Raw genomic sequence first — 19,222 nt, 5'->3', positions numbered from 1 at the left:
CGGGTTGGAGCCGTAGAACAGCTGCTGCACCGGCATTCAAGAAACGTTAAGCATGCCCGGTGAACTAGTGTTGTCATTTGTATTAATAATGATATTAAATACTACTACTACTACTACTACTACTACTACTACTACTACTACTACTACTACTACTACTACTACTACTACTACTACTAATAATAATAATAATAATAATACTTTATTGCCACCTTGCAGTGTCATACAGAACGTATCGGGTCTGTCAAAGCTAACAAGGAGTGCAGCCCCGACATTATCTACACGCAAAAAAGAAAGCTGCAGAAAAGAGACAACTCACTAAATACAAGGCGAATAGAGTAGACAAATCGAATCGACCAATCGTTTTCAATCTTGTCATGTGAATAGGAAAGATTTCAGATGATGTAACCACACGCGCTTGGCTTCCCGGCTGTATGTCCGTGTAATATATATACATATATATATCGACAAATCGCGGACTTTCTCCAAAAGCCTTCGTCTTCCTATGGGCTTGTACTTTTCTCTCTATGGAAAACGTATAGGCCTTCCTTTGACAATAAGCACCGTTCAAAAATCCGCTTACTTCAGTCTGTCTCTGGTCGACAGACTTATAAGCGACTTGTTCGTTGTACACGATAAAAATAAAGGGAGTGCTGCGACTCTCTTTGCAGGCACTCGCGTGTCCCGTATATTTCGCTGTAGTTAACGTCTCCAGTGCCTTTGCTCCATTCGTTGTAGTACTGCTCTCCGATGGAACGCGACTCACTCTTATAACTGCAGTGAACGTAATCCCTTTCTAGCAGAAGGGGCAAAATCGTGGCCTCCGAGATTTAACGACGAGCCAGCGTGGCACTCGATCTCGGAGGTCACGCTTATATAAATGCAGACCATTATTCATCGAAACAGAGTTGACAGCGTCTCTCTTAGTGTAGAGCGTACAAGCAGTGGCCGAATAACTGCGTAGGGCCATGTACCGCTTTTAACTTCCATGTACGAAACGTATAAAAAAATTCAATGGAATGTCTATAGAATTCTATCAATGTCTATAGAATACCAAAATTCATTTACAGCTAGCGGCAGTGACACATGTGCGACCAGCTAGGGTCCTATTTATTTTGCCGCGTAAAGGTCGCTCGAACGACGTCGCATTTCGAGCATGCACCTGGATTCGCGGAAGTTTGTGCCACGCAGGAGGTAGACAGTACACACGAGGGGAGAATTTTGGTTGGGCCCGTATTATTAAAATCGGGTACTGCGCATGCCCAGTATGGGTGACGTCGGTCGCGCAGGTGCCGCCAGGTCACGTGTCGTCGCCCGTGCTCATCTCGGTCGTGAGGTTCCAGTGCATCAAGTAGCCGGTGCCGTTCTTGCGTTTCTTGCGTGCGCCGTGCTCCCCTGCGCAATGCGTCATGACCGTCGTCACATGAAACAGCTGCTGACAATAACCGTCGTCACAATCAGCCTACATTTAAGTCCACTGCGGAACTAAGACCTTTCTTTGAGATTCATTGCGACTTACTGCCCCCTGTTCGGCGTGCCCCGAACTAAACGCCTTCACTGTAAAAAAAAAAACACCTCCTGCTGACAATAACCGCCATTATAATCAGCCTGCATTTAAGTCCACTGCGGAACTAAGACCTTTCTTTGAGATTCATTGCGACATACAGCCCCCTGTTCGGCGTGCCCCGAACTAAGCGCCTTCATTCTAAAAAAAAAAAAAAACCTGCTGACAATAACCGTCATCATAATCAGCCTTACGTTTAAGTCCACTGCGGAACTAAAACCTTTCTTTGAGATTCATTGCGACTTACTGTCCCCTGTTCGGCGTGCCCCGAACTAAGCGCCTTCACTATATAAAAAAAAAACCTGCTGACAATAACCGTCACCATAATCAGCCTACATTTAAGTCCACTGCGGAACTAAAACCTTTCTTTGAGATTCAGTGCGACTTACTGCCCCCTGTTCGGCGTGCCCCGAACTAAGCGCCTTCACTGTAAAATAATTTGGACCTTAAAAGTGATTAACGTTATAAATGTGTCTATAGCTCACACCCTTACACCCTTTTTGTGTGTAATGATCTGAGTCACTGACCAAGTTACACCCTTCGTCACGTTTAAGGGTGGAAATTATTGATTCGAAAGCATCAAATGACCTATTGAGTGAAAAAGCCGGTGTCTGTAGGCGCGAAATGGCACCTAAATTCCCATTGGCTGCGACGCCACGTCACGAGCGCGCCTCGACGGAGCAGAGCGGGTGAAACGGAACACCTGCTGCTTCGCTAGCGCGCCAGGTATTGCTTGAGGGGAGAGGGCATCGCCGCGACGCCACGTCATCAGCGCGCCTCGACGGAGCACGCGCGCGTGCGGGTGCCGCCGTCTAGCTTTCGGAAGCCGGCGCGCAGGCCATATATGTATATATAAACTAGAAGAAAGGGGGTTAAAACCGAGGGGCCCGATTTTTATTAGTCATATCATAAGACGCCAACAAGCACTAACACCAAGGACAACATAGGAGAAATTACTTGTGCTTAATATATGAAACAAAGAAATGATAAATTAATGAAAATTGAAGTGGATGAAAAAACAACTTGCCGCAGGTGGGAAACGGACCCACAATCTTCGCATTTCGCGTGCGATGCTCTATCAGTTGAGCTACCGCGGCGCTGTTTTCCCATCCACTTTCTTGGGTATTTATGTGTCCTCGTAGAAAGAACCCTGGGAGTGTTAGCCAGCGCCACCACTCACAGACCTTGGCGGCGGACGTGGAACGTCCTTTTTGCCGCAGGCGTCACGAGAACGTGATCTTTTTGGGTGAAGGCAACCGGTCAATAAACCCACATATGCTACCTGAAGGCATCAATGTTGCCGGATTTGAGACCCTCGTTAGCGAAATGCGAAGGTTGTGGGTTCCGTTCCCACCTGCGGTAAGTTGTTTTTTCATCCACTTCAATGTTCATTAATTTATCGTTTCTTTGTGTCATATCTTAAGCACAAGTAATTTCCCCTATGTTGTCCTTGGTGTCAGTGTTTGTTGGCTTCATATGATATATATATATATATATATATATATATATATATATATATATATATATATATATATATATATATATATATATATATATATATATATATATATATATATATATATATATGATGGGTTTAGCTGTTCTGCTGCTGCTTGCTTGCTCAAGCAGCACATGCCGCTATGATGTATTACTCGCGGTGCAAAACTCGAAGGATCGCTCAGCGGCGTTCCATTGGGCATTGAGCTTTCACATTCACAATGCGTAAGAAGGATTTATTTTACTATGTATCCGCGAAGTTCCCCAGTTTCACCATATTGTCAAAATCCCTGCCGCCGTTGACACCTCAAGTTGTTTCCGAAGTCCTTATTTCGTTAATCGAATAGATCACCGGTCAGCTCTTCTGAAGATTACGTGACCCGCTGATCGAATCGCACTCGTTCATTTAATAGCTAAATTAGAACAATAAGCTATTTGTGCATACTCGCGATTGGAACACTAAGCTCATGTTGCTGTATTTGTGTGCCTGTACGTTATCGATGTAACGTTCCCTTCATCGTTTCTTTGGTGGTCGTTAGCGTTAATACGAGGTCTGTTAGAAAAGTATCCGACCTTTCTTTGGCGAACACCTGATGGATATGAAACAAGCGCGCTTGCATCAGCCGACCTTGAACCTACGTGCGCATGCGTGAGTTTTTTTCCCGCCTGCCGATAGCGTCAGTCGCTGAGACGCAGCGTTTGAGTAAGGTAATGCGCAGTGCTCTCGTCGGTTGTTTTATTGCAAGGAAAATGGCGGAGCGAATGGAGCAGCGCTGCTGCATCAAATTTCGCCATAAACTGGGCAACAGCCAAGTGGAAACCATTCGGAAGATTCAGACGGGTTTCGGCGACGATGGTATGAGCAGCACACAGATTAAGGAGTGGTACAACCGGTTTAAGGAAGGCCGCACATCGGTGGAGAGCGAGCCATGCTTCGCTCGGCCATCGACCTGCCGAAATGACCAGGTCATTGCCGAAGTGAACGCTATGGTGATGCGGGACCGCCATGCGACTAGCTGAGAAATTGCGGGAGAGGTGGACATCAGCACTTTTTCTGCGCATTCCATTATGACCGATGATTCGGCCATGAAGAGAGTTGCGGCGAAATTCGTGCCGAAGCTGCTCACGGTGGAGCAAAAGCAACTTCGTGTTGAAGTCTCACAGGACATGCTGGATTCCACAAACAGTGACCCCGGCTTCATGAACACCATAATCACTGGTGACGAGTCTTGGGTGTACGGATACGATCCGGAAACCAAATCCCAGTCGTCACAGTGGAAGCATTCCACGTCACCAAGACCAAAGAAGGCCCGCCAAGCGCGCAGCAACGTCAGAGTGATGCTGACTGCTTTCTCTGACTCCCGCGGTGTGGTACACCACGAGTACGCACCACAGGGTCAGACAATCACCAAAGTGCACTACAGGGATGTCCTCCGTCGCCTAAGTGATGCTGTGCGGCGCCAGAGACCGGAGTTGTGGTCAACAGGAAATTGGCGCATCCATCACGACAATGCTCCTGCACAATCCCGCTCATTCCTCGCACTTGACTCGGACTTTTTTGGCGAAAAACCAGACTCCTGTAGTTCAACAGGTTCCTTACTCTCCTGATATGGCCCCCTGCGACTTCTGGCTGTTTCCCAAAATCAAGGGGCCATTGAAAGGAGCGCGATTTCAAACAAGCGAGGACATTATAGCTGCAACGACAGCTGAGTTAAACTCCGTTCCGAAAGAGGCCTTCTCGGAGTGCTTCCAAAAATGGCAGCACCGCTGGGAGAAGTGTGTCGAGTCCCAAGGCGACTACTTTGAGGGTGATCCGGTTTCCAACGCTCCAGTTATGCCAGCTTTTTTTTTTCGTCCAAAGGTCGGATACTTTTCTAACAGACCTCGTATATCACTTATGTAGAAGCATTTACTGTATTACTGCAATTTTGCGAATTTAACCAGTTCCTTCTTTCGTGCTCGCAATGACCAAAACGGGGGAGATAGTCGCCGATTTGTAGCAAATGAAACAAACTATGCATAAACGTGTAAACTTCATTAAAAAATGTGAGTGTCAAACAGTACAAGAAAATTTGGAAGATAGATAACTGCAGTATAGCACTTCAGTCATTTAGAAGTCGCTCGCACGTTGTAGATTTAGCCATCCGTACGGTAACCGAGCCGGATGGTCTTGCTTTAAGGTTGTGTACTCGGCTCTATCCGTGCTGTTTGTAATGCGATGCTCTCAGTTTTTTTTCAGGTCTTCCGGGTTCAGTGATTTCACTATACTTTACCAGAAGTATCGGACACATTCAAAAACAAAAGCCAGAGCTATTTGCAACAGCAACAAACAAACAAAGAAAACAATGTTCTATCCTTCGGCGCCCTTGCATGGGCTTTAACCACAGGAACGTCTGCATGGCCCTTTGCGAGTATACCTCTGTGATACAAAGTAAGTAAGTTCATTCCCTTGATTTCATGACGAGGTTACTTACAAAATTGCCGATCGTATTAGAAATAATTTTAATTTTAAATCATACGCCTACTCCGATATTTGTGGAATTTTCACCTTGGCTCGCCTTTTCACTTAAGTTTCATATTCGCTCCTCCTTTGACCAATCTCCTGTTAGCGGGTAAGGGCCACTGTTTAGGGAACAAGTCGGCTACTAAACAGCCGGCATAGCGCATCGGGCACTCTGGTCAGCTCACCGATGCAGTAGGCCATGAAGCACCTGGGCAGCGGCTGCAGGTAGTAGGCCATGTAGGTGCCGCAGTGCTGTACCCGGATGTTGGCGTGGTAGCTGCACGCGTTGGTCTCGTCAGCGCCGCAAGCCACCGCGGGCATCGGCATGCTCGGGTAGGAGGGATGTCGCCCTGCACGTGCGAGGATTTGTAGCTTTAGAAGAACTTCTCGGCGTGCGAGTTGGTGCATATTGGCAAACAGTTTTATAACTGCGCAAACAGACTTTGAGTAAGTTGAGTAAACTTGAGTAAGTAAGTAAGGCTTTGCACTCTTTCGGCGCGTAGCGCACGTTGACGTTTGCTGGACACGCCGTTACCTGCCAACGTTAAGCAGTCCACCCTGATATGAAAACGAGTGCTGGCGTTTCTTTCTTTCTTTCTTTCTTTCTTTCTTTCTTTCTTTCTTTCTTTCTTTCTTTCTTTCTTTCTTTCTTTCTTTCTTTCTTTCTTTCTTTCTTTCTTTCTTTCTTTCTTTCTTTCTTTCTTCTTTCTTTCTTTCTTTCTTTCTTTCTTTCTTTCTTTCTTTCTTTCTTCCTCTCTCTCTCTTTCTTTCTCTCTTTCTTTCTTTCTTTCTTTCTTTCATTTTGGTGCGAGACAAAACACGGATTGTAAAGCACTGATACTGTCTGCGGCAACTGACTTATCTAAAGGTAGCTTTGAAAATAAAGATATGCCGAATTAATTTGTTATAAAAGAAATGCTACATAAATTTTGAGAATTGTCTACCAATGCGTAAGCATTCTTTGGCTCGGCTGTTACTTCGCTTTTGCTCATTTGATTTTCCCCGCTTATGTATGTCTACTCATCTTATATATCTACTTATACCTTATATATCTACATCTATATATCTACTCATCAAGTATATCTACTTTTTCGGTGGCAAAGAAATGAAATCCGTGAGCTGAACGGTGTGTATATGAGTTGCAAGGAAGCTGTATGACCTCTTTGGAGCGATCGTGTCAACTGAGCCGGAACGCCGTCACAACTGGTTTCACCACAGTCGTATTTTCCCTTATTTATATGTTTTTTTCTGGTGACGGAGATATCACGAGTTTCTTTAACGCCACCAATCACGTTTTTTATTATAATGATATTATCGTATGTACCAATCACTCATTCTCATTCTTATACTCAGTAGCCCCACAGCAGGCTTCTCTGCACTTAAAGCCGCAGCGCGGGAAAGTAAGCTTTCAAGGCAGCCCGACTAGAACAGTTTTCTCTCTGATCAATTTTTTTTCCATTACTTCTTATCGCTTATAATGTTATCAATCATCTACATTTGTACTATTTTAACGATTAAATGTCTTAACATTGCAAATTACTGAGCTGAGCGTGCGTCTCCTGTGCTATACTCATGGAAAGCTTTCTGTGGCCATTAAGGGAAAGCTACGGCGGCAAAATGCACACAAGCGAGAGTGCTCTTGAAAAAAAAAAAAAAAAGTCCCGCACTTTCATCCACGTTAGTTTAAGCTGATGAAAAGAAAACATAAGCATCCTATTTACAACAGCTAAATGAGATAAACACACCACTCAGTGTTAAAGGTGACATAATAATGCGAGAACGAGAAGAAAGGGGGTTAACCGAGGGGCCCAATTTTTATTAGTCACATCGTAAGAAGACAACAAGCACTGGCACTGGTATTGACCGGTTGCCTTTACCCAAAAAGAACACCTTCTTGGGGCGCCTGCGGCAGAAAGGATGTTCCACATCCGCCGCCAAGGTCTGTGAGTGGTGGTGCTGGCTAACACTTATTGACCGGTTGCCTTCATCCAAAAAAGATCACGTTCTCGTGACGCCTGCGGCGGAAAGGATGTTCCACATCCGCCGCCAAGGTCTGTGTGTGGTGGCGCTGGCTAACATTTTTTATCGTTTCTTTATTTCATTTATGACGCACAAGTATTTTCTCCTATGTTGTCCTTGGTGTCAGTGTTTGTTGGCGTCTTATAATAATGTGAGAGTATTTATGGCCCATGAGGCGTAAAATTTGGCGTAGTTGTCTGCGTTGGCGTGACCACCGATAGTCAAAAAAATAATAGAACCCTGATCTTTGGCGGGAATCTAACCTGCGTTCATTGGTGGGAGTCGAACTCACAATCTTTGGCGTTAAGGCATAGTTAATTAAGGCGCAGTTAATCAAGATATAGTTAATTAGGGCACTTGAACCCACAACCTTTAGTGGGAGTCGAACCCACTACCTTTATTGTTAAGGCAAAGTTAATTAAGGCGCCGTTAACTTATAGGTAATTAAGGCACCCGAGCCCGCCATATTTGGTGCTACTTAGGGCGAAGTTAAGACAGTGAATTAAGGTACAGTTAAGGCACTCGAGCCCACGACATTTGTTGGGGAGTCGAGCCCTCGACCTTTGGTGGGAATCGAATGCACGACCTTGCGTTGCGGCATCTAAGCATCGCGCGGTGGTCGCAATGCTTTCGCATTCCTCCACATAGGGATAACTAAGAGCCCCCTGAATTTTTTTTTACGGCCGCTCCCTTCCGCGTATGGAAAAACGCGAAATGGTCGCACGTGGGAGCTGCGTGCATTCCAGCGTCTGTTGCGAGAAACCAAAAGCGCCGCCAAACGCTGCCGGACTACTTGGCGCGGTAACACATGTGCTCAAGCTCCGCCCTCCATAGCTTTTCCCTTCACTGCCGCGGAAAGCTGTCTGCGAGTGCAGCGCAGCCGTGGGGCAGTGCGTAGCTGTTCGCGGGGCTGAGCGCGTACGCCGCTCACGCCCTACCGTATTTTCGCGATTCTAAGCAGCCCCCGATTCTAAGCACCCCCCCCCCCCCTCTCTATTTTCGCGAAAAGATCGGGAAAAAATTTTGAATGCGAATCTAAGCACCCCCCTATTTGTTAGGAAGCGCGCGTAGCCAAGGCCGCCAAGCGCGCTTGCTCACACTGTCATCGAGCCGGAGCCGTCGGAGTGCCGAGGTGGAACGGCGTCCGCGGCGAGAGTACGCGTACAGCCGGACTGCGCGGATGTATGGCGAAAGCGACAGAAAGCGTCCCCATCAACCATCGCAAAGTGGATTTCGGACGCGTGGAAGCGGGTCCAAGTGGACTTCGTGGTCAAATCATTTAAGAACTGCTCGATCACAAACCACTTCGACGGAACGGAAGACGACCTGCTGTGGGATACCGAGAGCGGCGGTTCAAGCGGTGCGACGAACTCGAGTGGCAGTGATAGTAACTGAGCATCCGACACAAGCGGTGGGTTCGCTGTGTCCACCGATTTTTTGTTTGAATGTTTGCAAAATAAGATGTTATTATCGCACCCTTCTCGTCGTGATGTCGTAGCGAAAAGAAGGCGGGGGTGGTCATTCTAGATTTTTCGAATCTAAGCACCCCCCTCACTTTGGGCATCGCGATCGTGAAAAAAAGGGGGTGCCTAGAATCGAGTAAATACGGTATATCGGAGGCAGCCTCCGGTGGGTGCAAAGTCTGGGCGAGTCGCGATGGCTGGCTGCTGCATGTACTGGATGTCGCGTAGTCTAAACTTTTGGAAACGAGTGAGAGCGACAGGCTGCGGAAGTATTCGCTCCACGCTGCCGGCGCTCTTCACGTCACGCCAGCGCTGTGACAGCGAGGGTTCACTGTCACCGAGTGAGGTCTGCTCGTGTTTGCCTGTGCGCGCGTGACACCATGCTTAATAATTTGTTTGCTTACTCACTGAATGAACTTTTCAGACAGGCCTCATCCTTCTGTCCGGGTCGCGTGATCGTAGAAATAAACTATCTTTCGCTTAAGTATATTTGTGATTGATGCTCGAAAACGTTTTGTGCTTTTAATTCTTTTGAGTTGCGAGCGATCTGGAACCCTTAAACTGGTTCAAACTGGCGCAAATCGTTACGTTTTTGCTCCAGAACGGAACCTGAACCGAACCGAAAGATATGCGGAAGACTGGACCCGAGCCGAGCCCGAAAATTTTTCGCTTCGACACCGTGTCGAGTTCGTATACTCTGCACGAGCGCGTCCGCGCTATTTACGCACTGCCACATTCGTTTACAACTTGGTTATAATCGTTATTTCGTTATAGCGAGTTCTTGCTCAATATAACGAACGGTAAAGCGAGAGAATCGGCCAACGGGCGTGAGTTACCGTAGAACCAGAAGGGCACCATGGTGTTACACATGCCGGGCGATGTCGGCGTCTCGGGCATTCGGTTCCCGTAGGGCGTCTCGAAGCGGTACCACGCCTGCTGCAGCTCGTTGTCGCAGCTGCCGTTGTCGTTGGAGACCATCATGGTCTTCGTCCACCGGATGCCCGTCGTCAGCTTCACCATGATGGGCTTCGCGCAGCGCATGTTCTCTGCGCGCGTTGCAACGTCCATCTTTGCCTACTCTTACTATGCATCGAATAGCTTTCTATGGGGAGAAACCTAGAACGACTGAAAACCAAGTGGCTAGGGATTCATACATGTTACTGAAAGGCGGGCACAAAGGCAAGAAGGAACAAAAAAGAAAAAAAAAAGTTGCCTGCGCATCCATCCATACAGGAGATGATTGGCGACGTTAATGCGATTGACGAGATTTCCTATAATGGGTGCGTAATTTACGATGGAGGGGAGATATGTTCTGTATGTTATGTTTACTATAGTTATTGCATTCTCGCGCTATATGCGCACTCCATCCGCGAGTCACGAAACCTTATGGGCGCAGAGCCAGCAGGCACAAAAAGTGGAAATCTCGCTGCCATCCACAATGCCGAATGATGCCGAGACACAGCATACATCTTGTAATCGCTGCACCTTAGTTGAAACTCCGTGGCAAACCTCCACGTTGCCCTTTATCATGGCTTCAAGTTCGTTGCTATGGCCATCCATTAAGCGGCCGCAATCGACGGGGTGATGTCTGTTGCTGATGGGGCGCTAATGCTTTTAATATATTTGAGGCATACACGCCCCTTTGTGTCACCCCGGCACATCCATTCTAGAGGATTGACGAAGAATGAGCCCATGCCAATATCACATCTGAAATAATGTCTGCTAGGGCACGTAGTCAGTGGTAGACACCTAGAGACCCATGCTGTCTGCTTGGCAAGACAACTGCCAGCACACACTATAGTTGCCCAAGCTAGCAGACAACGTGGGTTGCTATGGGAAAGAGTTTAGATACATATTGCAAACCGGGGTGAAGTTCCCAGAGAATGCTAACTGCATCAATGTCCGTGTACGTGTACGATAAGTCATAAGATATGTCCGTGTACGATAAGTCACCATTACGCTGGTGAACATAAGAAATGCAGTAGCAAGTATATCCGGGAGCTTTACTACAGATTCAGTATCTGCACACAGCGTCGTGTTTTACCAAGTGGCGGGTACTGCTGTATGTCGCGTGGCAAACGAGAACTATGCCGTGGAGCTAATCCTGCAGCTCCTCAAAAGCGTCGCAGATAGCTTCGCCAAAAAAGTTTCGACAGACCTCCGGCGCGGAGCATGGCGCGCTTTAATAATAACCTGCTTAATAATGGCGCTTCCCATTCCTCAACGGGTGACCTTGAGTGCCCGACTATAGACATCCTACACCTAAGTTCTCTCTCTCTTTCACTCCCCATTCCCCTCCCCACGTGTAGGGTAGCAAACTGGACTCAGTCTGGTTAACCTCCCTGCCTTTCCTTCTTCCCTCTCTCTTTCCCTATGCATGCGTGGGTGTGAACGGCACGGCGCTGTTTAGAGTTATTCGTTCTGGAACGCACGCGTAAGACGAAGGACATGGTAAATGAGGACGTCTGCGCCGACTGCAACCGAGCGTTTACTGAAACACGCAAGAAAGTACACAACTGATTTAAAGAAAAGAAAGAAGAAAACATGCGCATGTGCCACCCGAACGCCATTCCCTCCCCCCTTCCGCCTTATGCGATGGGTAAGATTCGCGAAAACATCGCGCCTACAACCGGTTAGACCTTCACGACAGAAAGCTGAGTTAGTTGGTAAGTATTCATAATGCAAAAAAAGGGCAAGTCGTTTCCACTTCTCTTGTGTCCGTGTCTGCGCGCCTTACCCTTTTTTGCATCTTTCACATTGCCGTAGCCGCTGAAGTGTGGTCAATCCAACAACATACCTCGACTGCTAGCGGTATGTAGATGGCGTATACATATGGGGTGCCCCAGCTAACGTTATACAACCTCTTCAAATATATATATATATATACACTTTTTTTGTTGTTGAACAGCCTGGCTAACCTTAGCCGGGATACACGGTATATATTACGCGCGCACACTTCAAAGGTGGCTCTGGTTATTAGCCACATCTTGATCACATCTAGGAGGAGGTCGCTATAGTAGGAGTCGCAGTGTGCGATCGTTCCCAGGGAGGTATAGCAGTTTATGTAGCGCTGTAGTCGCCAGGTAAAGTCTCGCGTGTAGCTCAAATATGCTCAGTTCCGTACAGCGCTGGAGTGTGTATACTTACGTATGTGCTCTTCTCTGACCACTAAAAAAAAAGGAAGGAAAAAGAGAAAGAGAAGAGAGCCTAAGCATGAGGAAAAAAGAAAAAAAAACAATAATTTGTAGTTCATTATTGTAGACTGTATAGCCTTGCTGAACACGCTGTACAACTCCGGCATTCGCGAACTGCTCCAACCGTTCCCCTTTTCGGGAGCTTTCGTAATCCCGGTGAGTACGAAAGCTCCCGTACTCCCGTAACTCCCCGGGAGTACTTTCGTACTCCCGTTTACTCTGATGCGCTCAAGCTCGCACCTTTGTCCGACGCTTTGTCGCCTCTTTCTCCCCCGCGCGTGAGCCAGAGATTGTTCCAAACTTGACGAGACCGAAAACACTACCGTGGGTCTACGAAGGACTATGAGGCGTGGTGGGTTGGACTATAGCTTGTATATTAACGCGATAGCGTTAAGGAGCTCGTGTCGCAGAAAAGCCGGTGTCGTCGGCGTCGGGTGTCGGCGTCGGCGGCGTTGACCGTGAGCGATAAATCACGGCAGGCGCTTCATAAATAAAAAGCAACTTCCAAGATTGGCCCGGCGGGAATCGAACCCAGGTCTCCGGAGTGTGAGACGGAGACGCTACCACTCAGCCACGAGTTCGATGCTTCCAAGCGGTGCAAACGCGCCTCTAGTGAATGCGGTGTTGCCTTCGAAACCAGCCGTGGAAAGTTATACTGCGGTGTATATCGGTAATTATGAACATGTAACGTACAGAAGTCACAATTACGCGAGTTGCGAAGTGCGTTTCCGCTGCATTTCTTTTGCGCTTTCCGCACACGCAGAGCCATCTTGCGGCAAACACAGAAGACCCCCTCCTCTCAATGTACGGCGCTGCCCCGACAGGAGGCGCGCCGCGCGCGCATTGGGACCGCTGCCAGGCGCGTCGCGGGACTCCCTCTCCCCTGACGACGCTTCGCCGGGCTCCCGGTTTAGATTACTATCTATCTCTCTGCCCGTGCCGATCACGACGTTTCGCTGGCAAAGATCGTTTCCCCTCCGAGACACCGAGTTCTTTGGTTCGTTTCGTTCGCTCAGGCGCACGTTTCGTTGTCGCGCCGAACGCTGCGTTGCTCGACGTTCACCGCGTGATAGGTGGGCGCTAAGTCCGATGCGGGGCGCATCGTAAGTGATTGCTGTGCCGTAGCGCATTGTCTTATACCCCTTGGCGGGTCGACGGGAACGCTGTCGCGTCCCACTCTTGAAGGCGAAGCTTAAGCGTCCTCCAATTTTTTTTCCATCTCGTCCTCGTCGCTTGTTCCTTTGTACGTCCTGTTTTTACGCCGTTACTCTCTGGAACGATGTGCCCTGTAATAATGGTTCGTAGCGCTTCGACAGGCCGAATGAGTGCTCAGAAACGTTGTTTGAGGTTACACTCTTGAAGAGACGAGCGATGAAGCGTTGGGGGATCGCTGTCCGTGTGGAACGGCGTCACATTTCAGCCGCTATAGGGGCCGTGCTGGGGGGATGAACGAAAATATCGTATAACCCCCTCTGGTCCCTGCACTATGGCTGTAACGCTCATGTCCCGAATTTATCGCGTTCTGGAATTTTTGATCATTAGGTTTTGGAGACTGCTATAGAGCCGCGTGCGTACAAGCACGCCTCAACAAAACGGCGAACAAATAGAAACAAACACCTCGCTTAATTACTGCGAATCTTTATGTGCGATCGAGTTAATAACTTGGTGAGCTTGCGAACTCCCGGGCTAGAACTTGTAGATTGCAAAATGTGGCATAAGGTAATTGGGTGAGAACTTAATTAGTGAGTTTTTGCTAATTAGTAGATTGTGCATTTCATTATTTTGTCCAAGTAATCTCGGCCTCTTCGAATAGATCACTTCATGGACTAGAATTGTGCTATCTGCCGCAAGCAACTTTTAAAAAAAAATTGAAAGTGTTCGCTGGAACACCGGCTACCTCATATCCAATAATTATATATATTTACACTGGATATTACATACGAAGTTTTATATGGGATGCCCACATAGTTATATACGGAATGTGGGGATCATATGACACATACCCTGTATGATATATGGAAGCTACGGTTTTTCATTCTGGACCCGCATATGTTCACACAGGATTATAAGATACGGCCATATGTTTTTTCATAATGATGTGCTGCGTACAAAGGAGCGTGCAAGAAAGAAAGAAGTGTGAGACTGTCATATTTTATGCAATGCATAACATCACGCCTAATGCGTACAAGCTGTACACACACCCGCATGATTCGCTCGTGCGAATGCTACTCGGATTAATGAAAGCCTTTCGAAGAACATTCAGAACATGCAGGTTCGCTGTTTAGAGTGCACATGCACAGTCCGTTGTCCCGCATGCAACGAGCTCTGAAGGCCTTGGGGATGATATATGTACTCACTGTTGTGGAAAAGGAACATGAGCAAGGCTATCAGCAATCCACAAAATGTCACGCACATCAGGAAGACAGCGATGAAGGCCCCGAACTCCTTGCGGCCTTTCTTCCTGTGGCTGCAGGGCCACGTGGACGATGGAAAGGGAAAATATTAGGAGGCGCTGCGCACCGAGGTGATGGCATGCACAGATGCATGGTGGGAAATCTAATTTTGGTATGGTGAATTTCAGTGTCTCGCAAGGTTCGATTCTGGGACCTCTTTCTTTTACTGTATACATTAATGACCATTGTCAACATTACGTTAAATATTAGCATTGTGCTGTATGCTGATGATACAAATGCATTTTTATCTGGTTCTGATATTTAAGTACTGCAGCAGCAGTGTAATTCCTGGCTGAACCAGCTATTCATTTAGCTCTCTGACAACCAGCTTCAGTTGAATGTCAAAAAAAGAAAAGTTTATGCTCTTTCATCTAAAAAACAAATCATTAAGTCATCATATGAAATTACAATTGAGTAACACGCTTATTGAGCAAGTGCGTAGTTGCCGCGGCTTCTGGGTGTATGCTTCCGCAGCGACCTAGGGTGGACAGATCATGTGAATTACATTAGAATGAAAATGCATGACCAGGCCTATTTGTGTAATTTATCATATCAGGCATCTTCTTCCACAACAAGTTAAGAAACAAGTATATTTTGCTCTAGTTCGTTCCCATTTTGTATACTGTAACCTAGTATGGGGTACGTGCAATAAAATTGATTCCTTTAAATTGTTTTCACTTCAAAAAAGAGCCCTTCGAGCATTGTGTGCAAGCCCAGCAGTCGAAGCAGATGTCTTCGAGACTTGTCATGTTCGGAAGCTTTTTCATTCCTACAACTTGAGTTTTGCAGTGTACATTTTCTATAAAATCAAGCAGGGTTTTGATACTTTCAGTAATACTTATCTGTCAAGGGTTATAACATGTGATTTACGTGTTGTCGCATTGTCCACCACTAGATCTAGAACCAGTTATGGAAAACAATGTTTACATCACCAAATCGCAACCCTGTGTAATAAGTACCAATCGATTGTGGAAATAGCTGTAGAAAGTACTAGTGTACCGACTTTAAAAAAAAAAGTTAAAGGTGCTTTTTTCTTCTGCATAACTTTGAATAATCAAAGAAACGTATAAATTGGCATCGATTGGTTTGTTCTGTTTTTACTGAATTACTAATGATGTTTTTGTTTTCGCCGCAGCGTTTTCTGTTTTTCGTTTACTTCTAAATATTTTGTGCAGTTCTTTATCATTAGTGTCGATGCACATTTTGATGTATTTTTGTGGTATTAATTTTTCTGAGCGCCGTTCCTGAGAATTATGTGCTTTGCCTGTTCGCCATATGCTCGTTTTCTGATTGCAAATTTGAAGCAGCTGAGCAGTGGGGAAGTCACGTTTGCGTAACAAAAATACTAGAGCGATCACCACTTTCAATATACCTGGCCTTAATCGCATCGATGCGAGAGGAAAGGGTATAGGCTTCGACACGTCTCGCGCGGCGCACGTAAGCGCTGGCGTGTCGCATTGAGGGAGAGGGGCGGCTGCCGCCGCGTCGCTATTGGCCTAATAGCATCACGTGGGCCCTCGCGCCGTGCATCAGCGCCATTTTTGCTCGAGAAGCGTCTACGGAGTGGCGAGGAGCGCATGTTGGCTCCGTTGCTATGCTCGAGCAGTGTAGGCGGCGCCACGGTCGAGTAGGGAGCGTGAAAGAGAGGAGAAACGAGGAGTGAAAAGTGGAGGAGGAGAGTGTCGCTACTTTACGAAGTTTTAAGGGGCTTTACCGCCGCGCGCTTCCCTCTCCTCACCGGCGGAAGGCAAATTGCCGGAAAGACGTCCCAGCTTGTTTCGGACGAAGGTGCACGCGCCATATGCGAACGCGGTCGCCTAGTATGTTTGCATCAATGCGCTATATAGAGAATGCGACACGCCATGCTTTCGCATTGATGTATAATCGCGGCTAATGCAAATCGCCTTACACACGAGGCGCTAGAAATGCGATGCGCTGCGCCACTGTCGCGCTCATGTGAACGCGGATATATGTGCGAACGATAAAATCGATAAAACTTGACATAAAACTCGATATGCAAGAATTAATTCTTACCTGTAGCTTTCGTACCCGGTGTGGCGCCTTCCGGAGTAGCCCCCTGCGTGTAACTCAGTGGTTATATAGCGATCATAAAGCTGCCACGAATTTTAAGCTTGTAGTAAGCTAAATACTTCTCTCCATTGATGACGCCAAAATACAAAGACCTTTTATTTGAAAATTAACTCACACAATTATGCTGTTATTATTGTCAACTGTTTTATTGTTTCACGAGATTACTCATCTAGTGACTTCCAATTGAGTCGAACCGTTTGGAACCAACTGGCACACCAAGCTCCAGTGCAGTCCAGTTGAAATCGACTGGACTTCTCAGGATTCCCATTTGTAACTTGGGCCTCAAGTGATGTCCAATTGGAACCAATTGGAACCAATTGAGTCCCATTGAAAAATTCAACTGGACTCAATGGTCTTGTTTTGACTGGCGTTTACCCTAATTCGTCGCGTTTCACCACACCCCAATAGCGCCTAGAAGTTTTCTTGTTTCCTGAACGTTGGAAGTGCCACGGGGCACACTACTTTTCTAATATCTTGCTACTACGAACAGGGATATGAAGCACTGAGAAATCCTGTACTCGCCAAGAAAAAGCTCGTCCAAGAGTCCTTGACAGAAACAGCAGCACTGAGTTTTACTTTTAGTCTGGTGAAGCCTTTTCACGACACGGTTTGCATTTACTCGAAGGAAAAAAATAATGTCTTATAGCAGACAAAATGAAGGCAACAAAGATTTAATTTTTTTTTTCAATTTCGCGCCCGAATCGCAGCATTGGCAGGTACGTATGACGTCACTGACTTCAGTGTACTTCCGCTACGTTCGGGCCGTTTTTGTTCGGAGAATCTTGTCGAGAACACCAGGCTGAGTGTCTGGCTTCGTTGAAATGCGATGCATTACTTGTTTATCTATAGACCATAAATCATGAGTCGACGCTATCCATATCGCATGACCATGCACAGCTAGCGCGAGAAACTTCAAGCTGCTGATCTTTCGTTCTCGCGTCTTTTGGGACTTGTACAGCTTCCGCTCACGCTAAGACTGACGTTTCTGATATTCCAGGAGTGAAGGGCTGTTCAATGAAGACTTCCCCTGAGTCACTTTTAATTATTGCTTAAACTGCTCATGTGTAATGATATGTCTCTGAGTTACGTGTTGATTTGCACGGTTGCTGAAGTGGTGCGAGGTGGGATAGTGGACCTAGTGGGATACAGAGCGGTCATGAAGTCCCTTTCCGTACACCAAGGGAGGCGTTCAAGGAGATCTTTAATGAGCGCCCCCAGAATATACGAATCCATCGTAACATCTCTATTTTGTGTTCCTTTTAACGCGGAAAATGCATTGCGGAGAGCTAGAGGGCGCGTTGCAACTTAAAGGGGCACTAAAGGCAAATACTAAATCGGCGTGTACTGTTTAAATACCATTCCATAAACCTCGCAACGCTTGTTTCGTGCTGAGAAAAGACTTAGTTTACGAGAAATTTGCACTGAAGGTTCCGAATACCTTTTTTTTTAATTCAAATCTCCCGCCACCCAACCAGGGGAGTGGTGACGTTGCATACGCCATCATACCCTTTGCTGCCGTCGGTGAGTAGAACGGCGCCCGACAGATGGCGATACCGAGCCAAGACAAAGCGGTGGATTCGCCGCTGCAGCTGCTTTTTGCTTAGGTGGCGTAGACAGTTCAGGCATACCGCGATATCACATGGAAGTTGAATTCTCTGCTACTTGCAGTTTGTGCGAGTTTCGCGAGCCAGCAAAACCAGCGCAGGCACTACGCGATAACGAAACTATTGAAACGCTAAACCTTTCAACTTCCCTCGTCGTTGTGGAAGGTAATTTCAACGAGTTCATCTTTCTAAAAATTAAATAGGACTGGGCATGCCCAGTTCTATTTCACTTGCTTTCGTCATCGGGCAAGTACTTGAATGTCCCGGGGGGAGTCTCTAATCATGCCCTACATTTACCTCGATTTCTCTATTATTAAGGCTCTCTTCGCGATAATACTGACGCCTCGGAGATTCTCGAGCACTAATCTATCACCTTAGCTTGACTTGATATTTGCCTTTAGTGTCCCTTTAAGGGCCGGTTGTAACACCTCTCTCCTAACCGTCCTATGAGCTCGTTATAACGAAGCTTGCGAGCGTGTCGCGTTCACTGAATCGAAGAAACGGCATCGATCGTCTGGAAGCACAAGCAGCTCGCGGCAATGCGTGGCAAAAAATTATATGTACAGACCGTAGCCCATGATGATCGATCTCACGACAGCTCGGCGCCCTTTGAAGTGTCACTTCTACTTCTTCTCTTCTTTGCCGCGTTGCAGGATCGATCTTCTTCTTCCTTCCTACGCTTATTGTGCCCAGAAGATCGTGTGGGTAGCTCACCTTGTGCTCAATTCGTATTCCACCTTTACTTGCACCCAAAAGGGTTGTCCACCCACCAATTTGGTGCTTTATACATCTTTTCAATCATGAAAGATCAACATGTTGGGGTTCCATATCTGGACC

General features: G+C 46.9%; 1 protein-coding gene and 1 pseudogene across 1 annotated transcript; one reads left to right on the top strand and one right to left on the bottom strand.

Annotated features, from left to right (window-relative positions):
* Window positions 1-1,209: 1,209 nt before the first annotated feature.
* On the bottom strand, window positions 1,210-19,032 carry LOC139049553 (uromodulin-like). Its single transcript, XM_070525096.1, has 7 exons — window positions 18,954-19,032; window positions 16,725-16,767; window positions 14,595-14,704; window positions 12,191-12,211; window positions 9,880-10,089; window positions 5,747-5,911; window positions 1,210-1,392 (listed from the first exon to the last, which is right to left on the bottom strand). Exons 1-7 carry the CDS (start codon window positions 18,961-18,963, stop codon window positions 1,298-1,300), a joined length of 654 nt encoding a protein of 217 aa, XP_070381197.1. The 5' UTR covers window positions 18,964-19,032; the 3' UTR covers window positions 1,210-1,297.
* Window positions 3,809-4,666, top strand: LOC139049772 (histone-lysine N-methyltransferase SETMAR-like; annotated as a pseudogene).
* Window positions 19,033-19,222: the final 190 nt, after the last annotated feature.

The sequence above is a fragment of the Dermacentor albipictus genome, chromosome 9 (assembly GCF_038994185.2).
Source record: "Dermacentor albipictus isolate Rhodes 1998 colony chromosome 9, USDA_Dalb.pri_finalv2, whole genome shotgun sequence".
Classification (NCBI taxonomy): domain Eukaryota; kingdom Metazoa; phylum Arthropoda; class Arachnida; order Ixodida; family Ixodidae; genus Dermacentor; species Dermacentor albipictus.
The sequence above is the reverse complement of the archived record's forward strand: the minus strand, read 5'-3'. Positions and strand labels throughout refer to the sequence as shown.

Excerpts from the sequence above, each read along its gene's own strand:
- LOC139049553 (XM_070525096.1), bottom strand. Across the intron at positions 10,090-12,190 it reads GGTCAGAGAAGAGCACATAC|AGAACATGCGCTGCGCGAAG; the intron begins GTAAGTATACAC and ends CAACGCGCGCAG. Across the intron at positions 1,393-5,746 it reads CTTCATGGCCTACTGCATCG|GGGAGCACGGCGCACGCAAG; the intron begins GTGAGCTGACCA and ends CGCATTGCGCAG.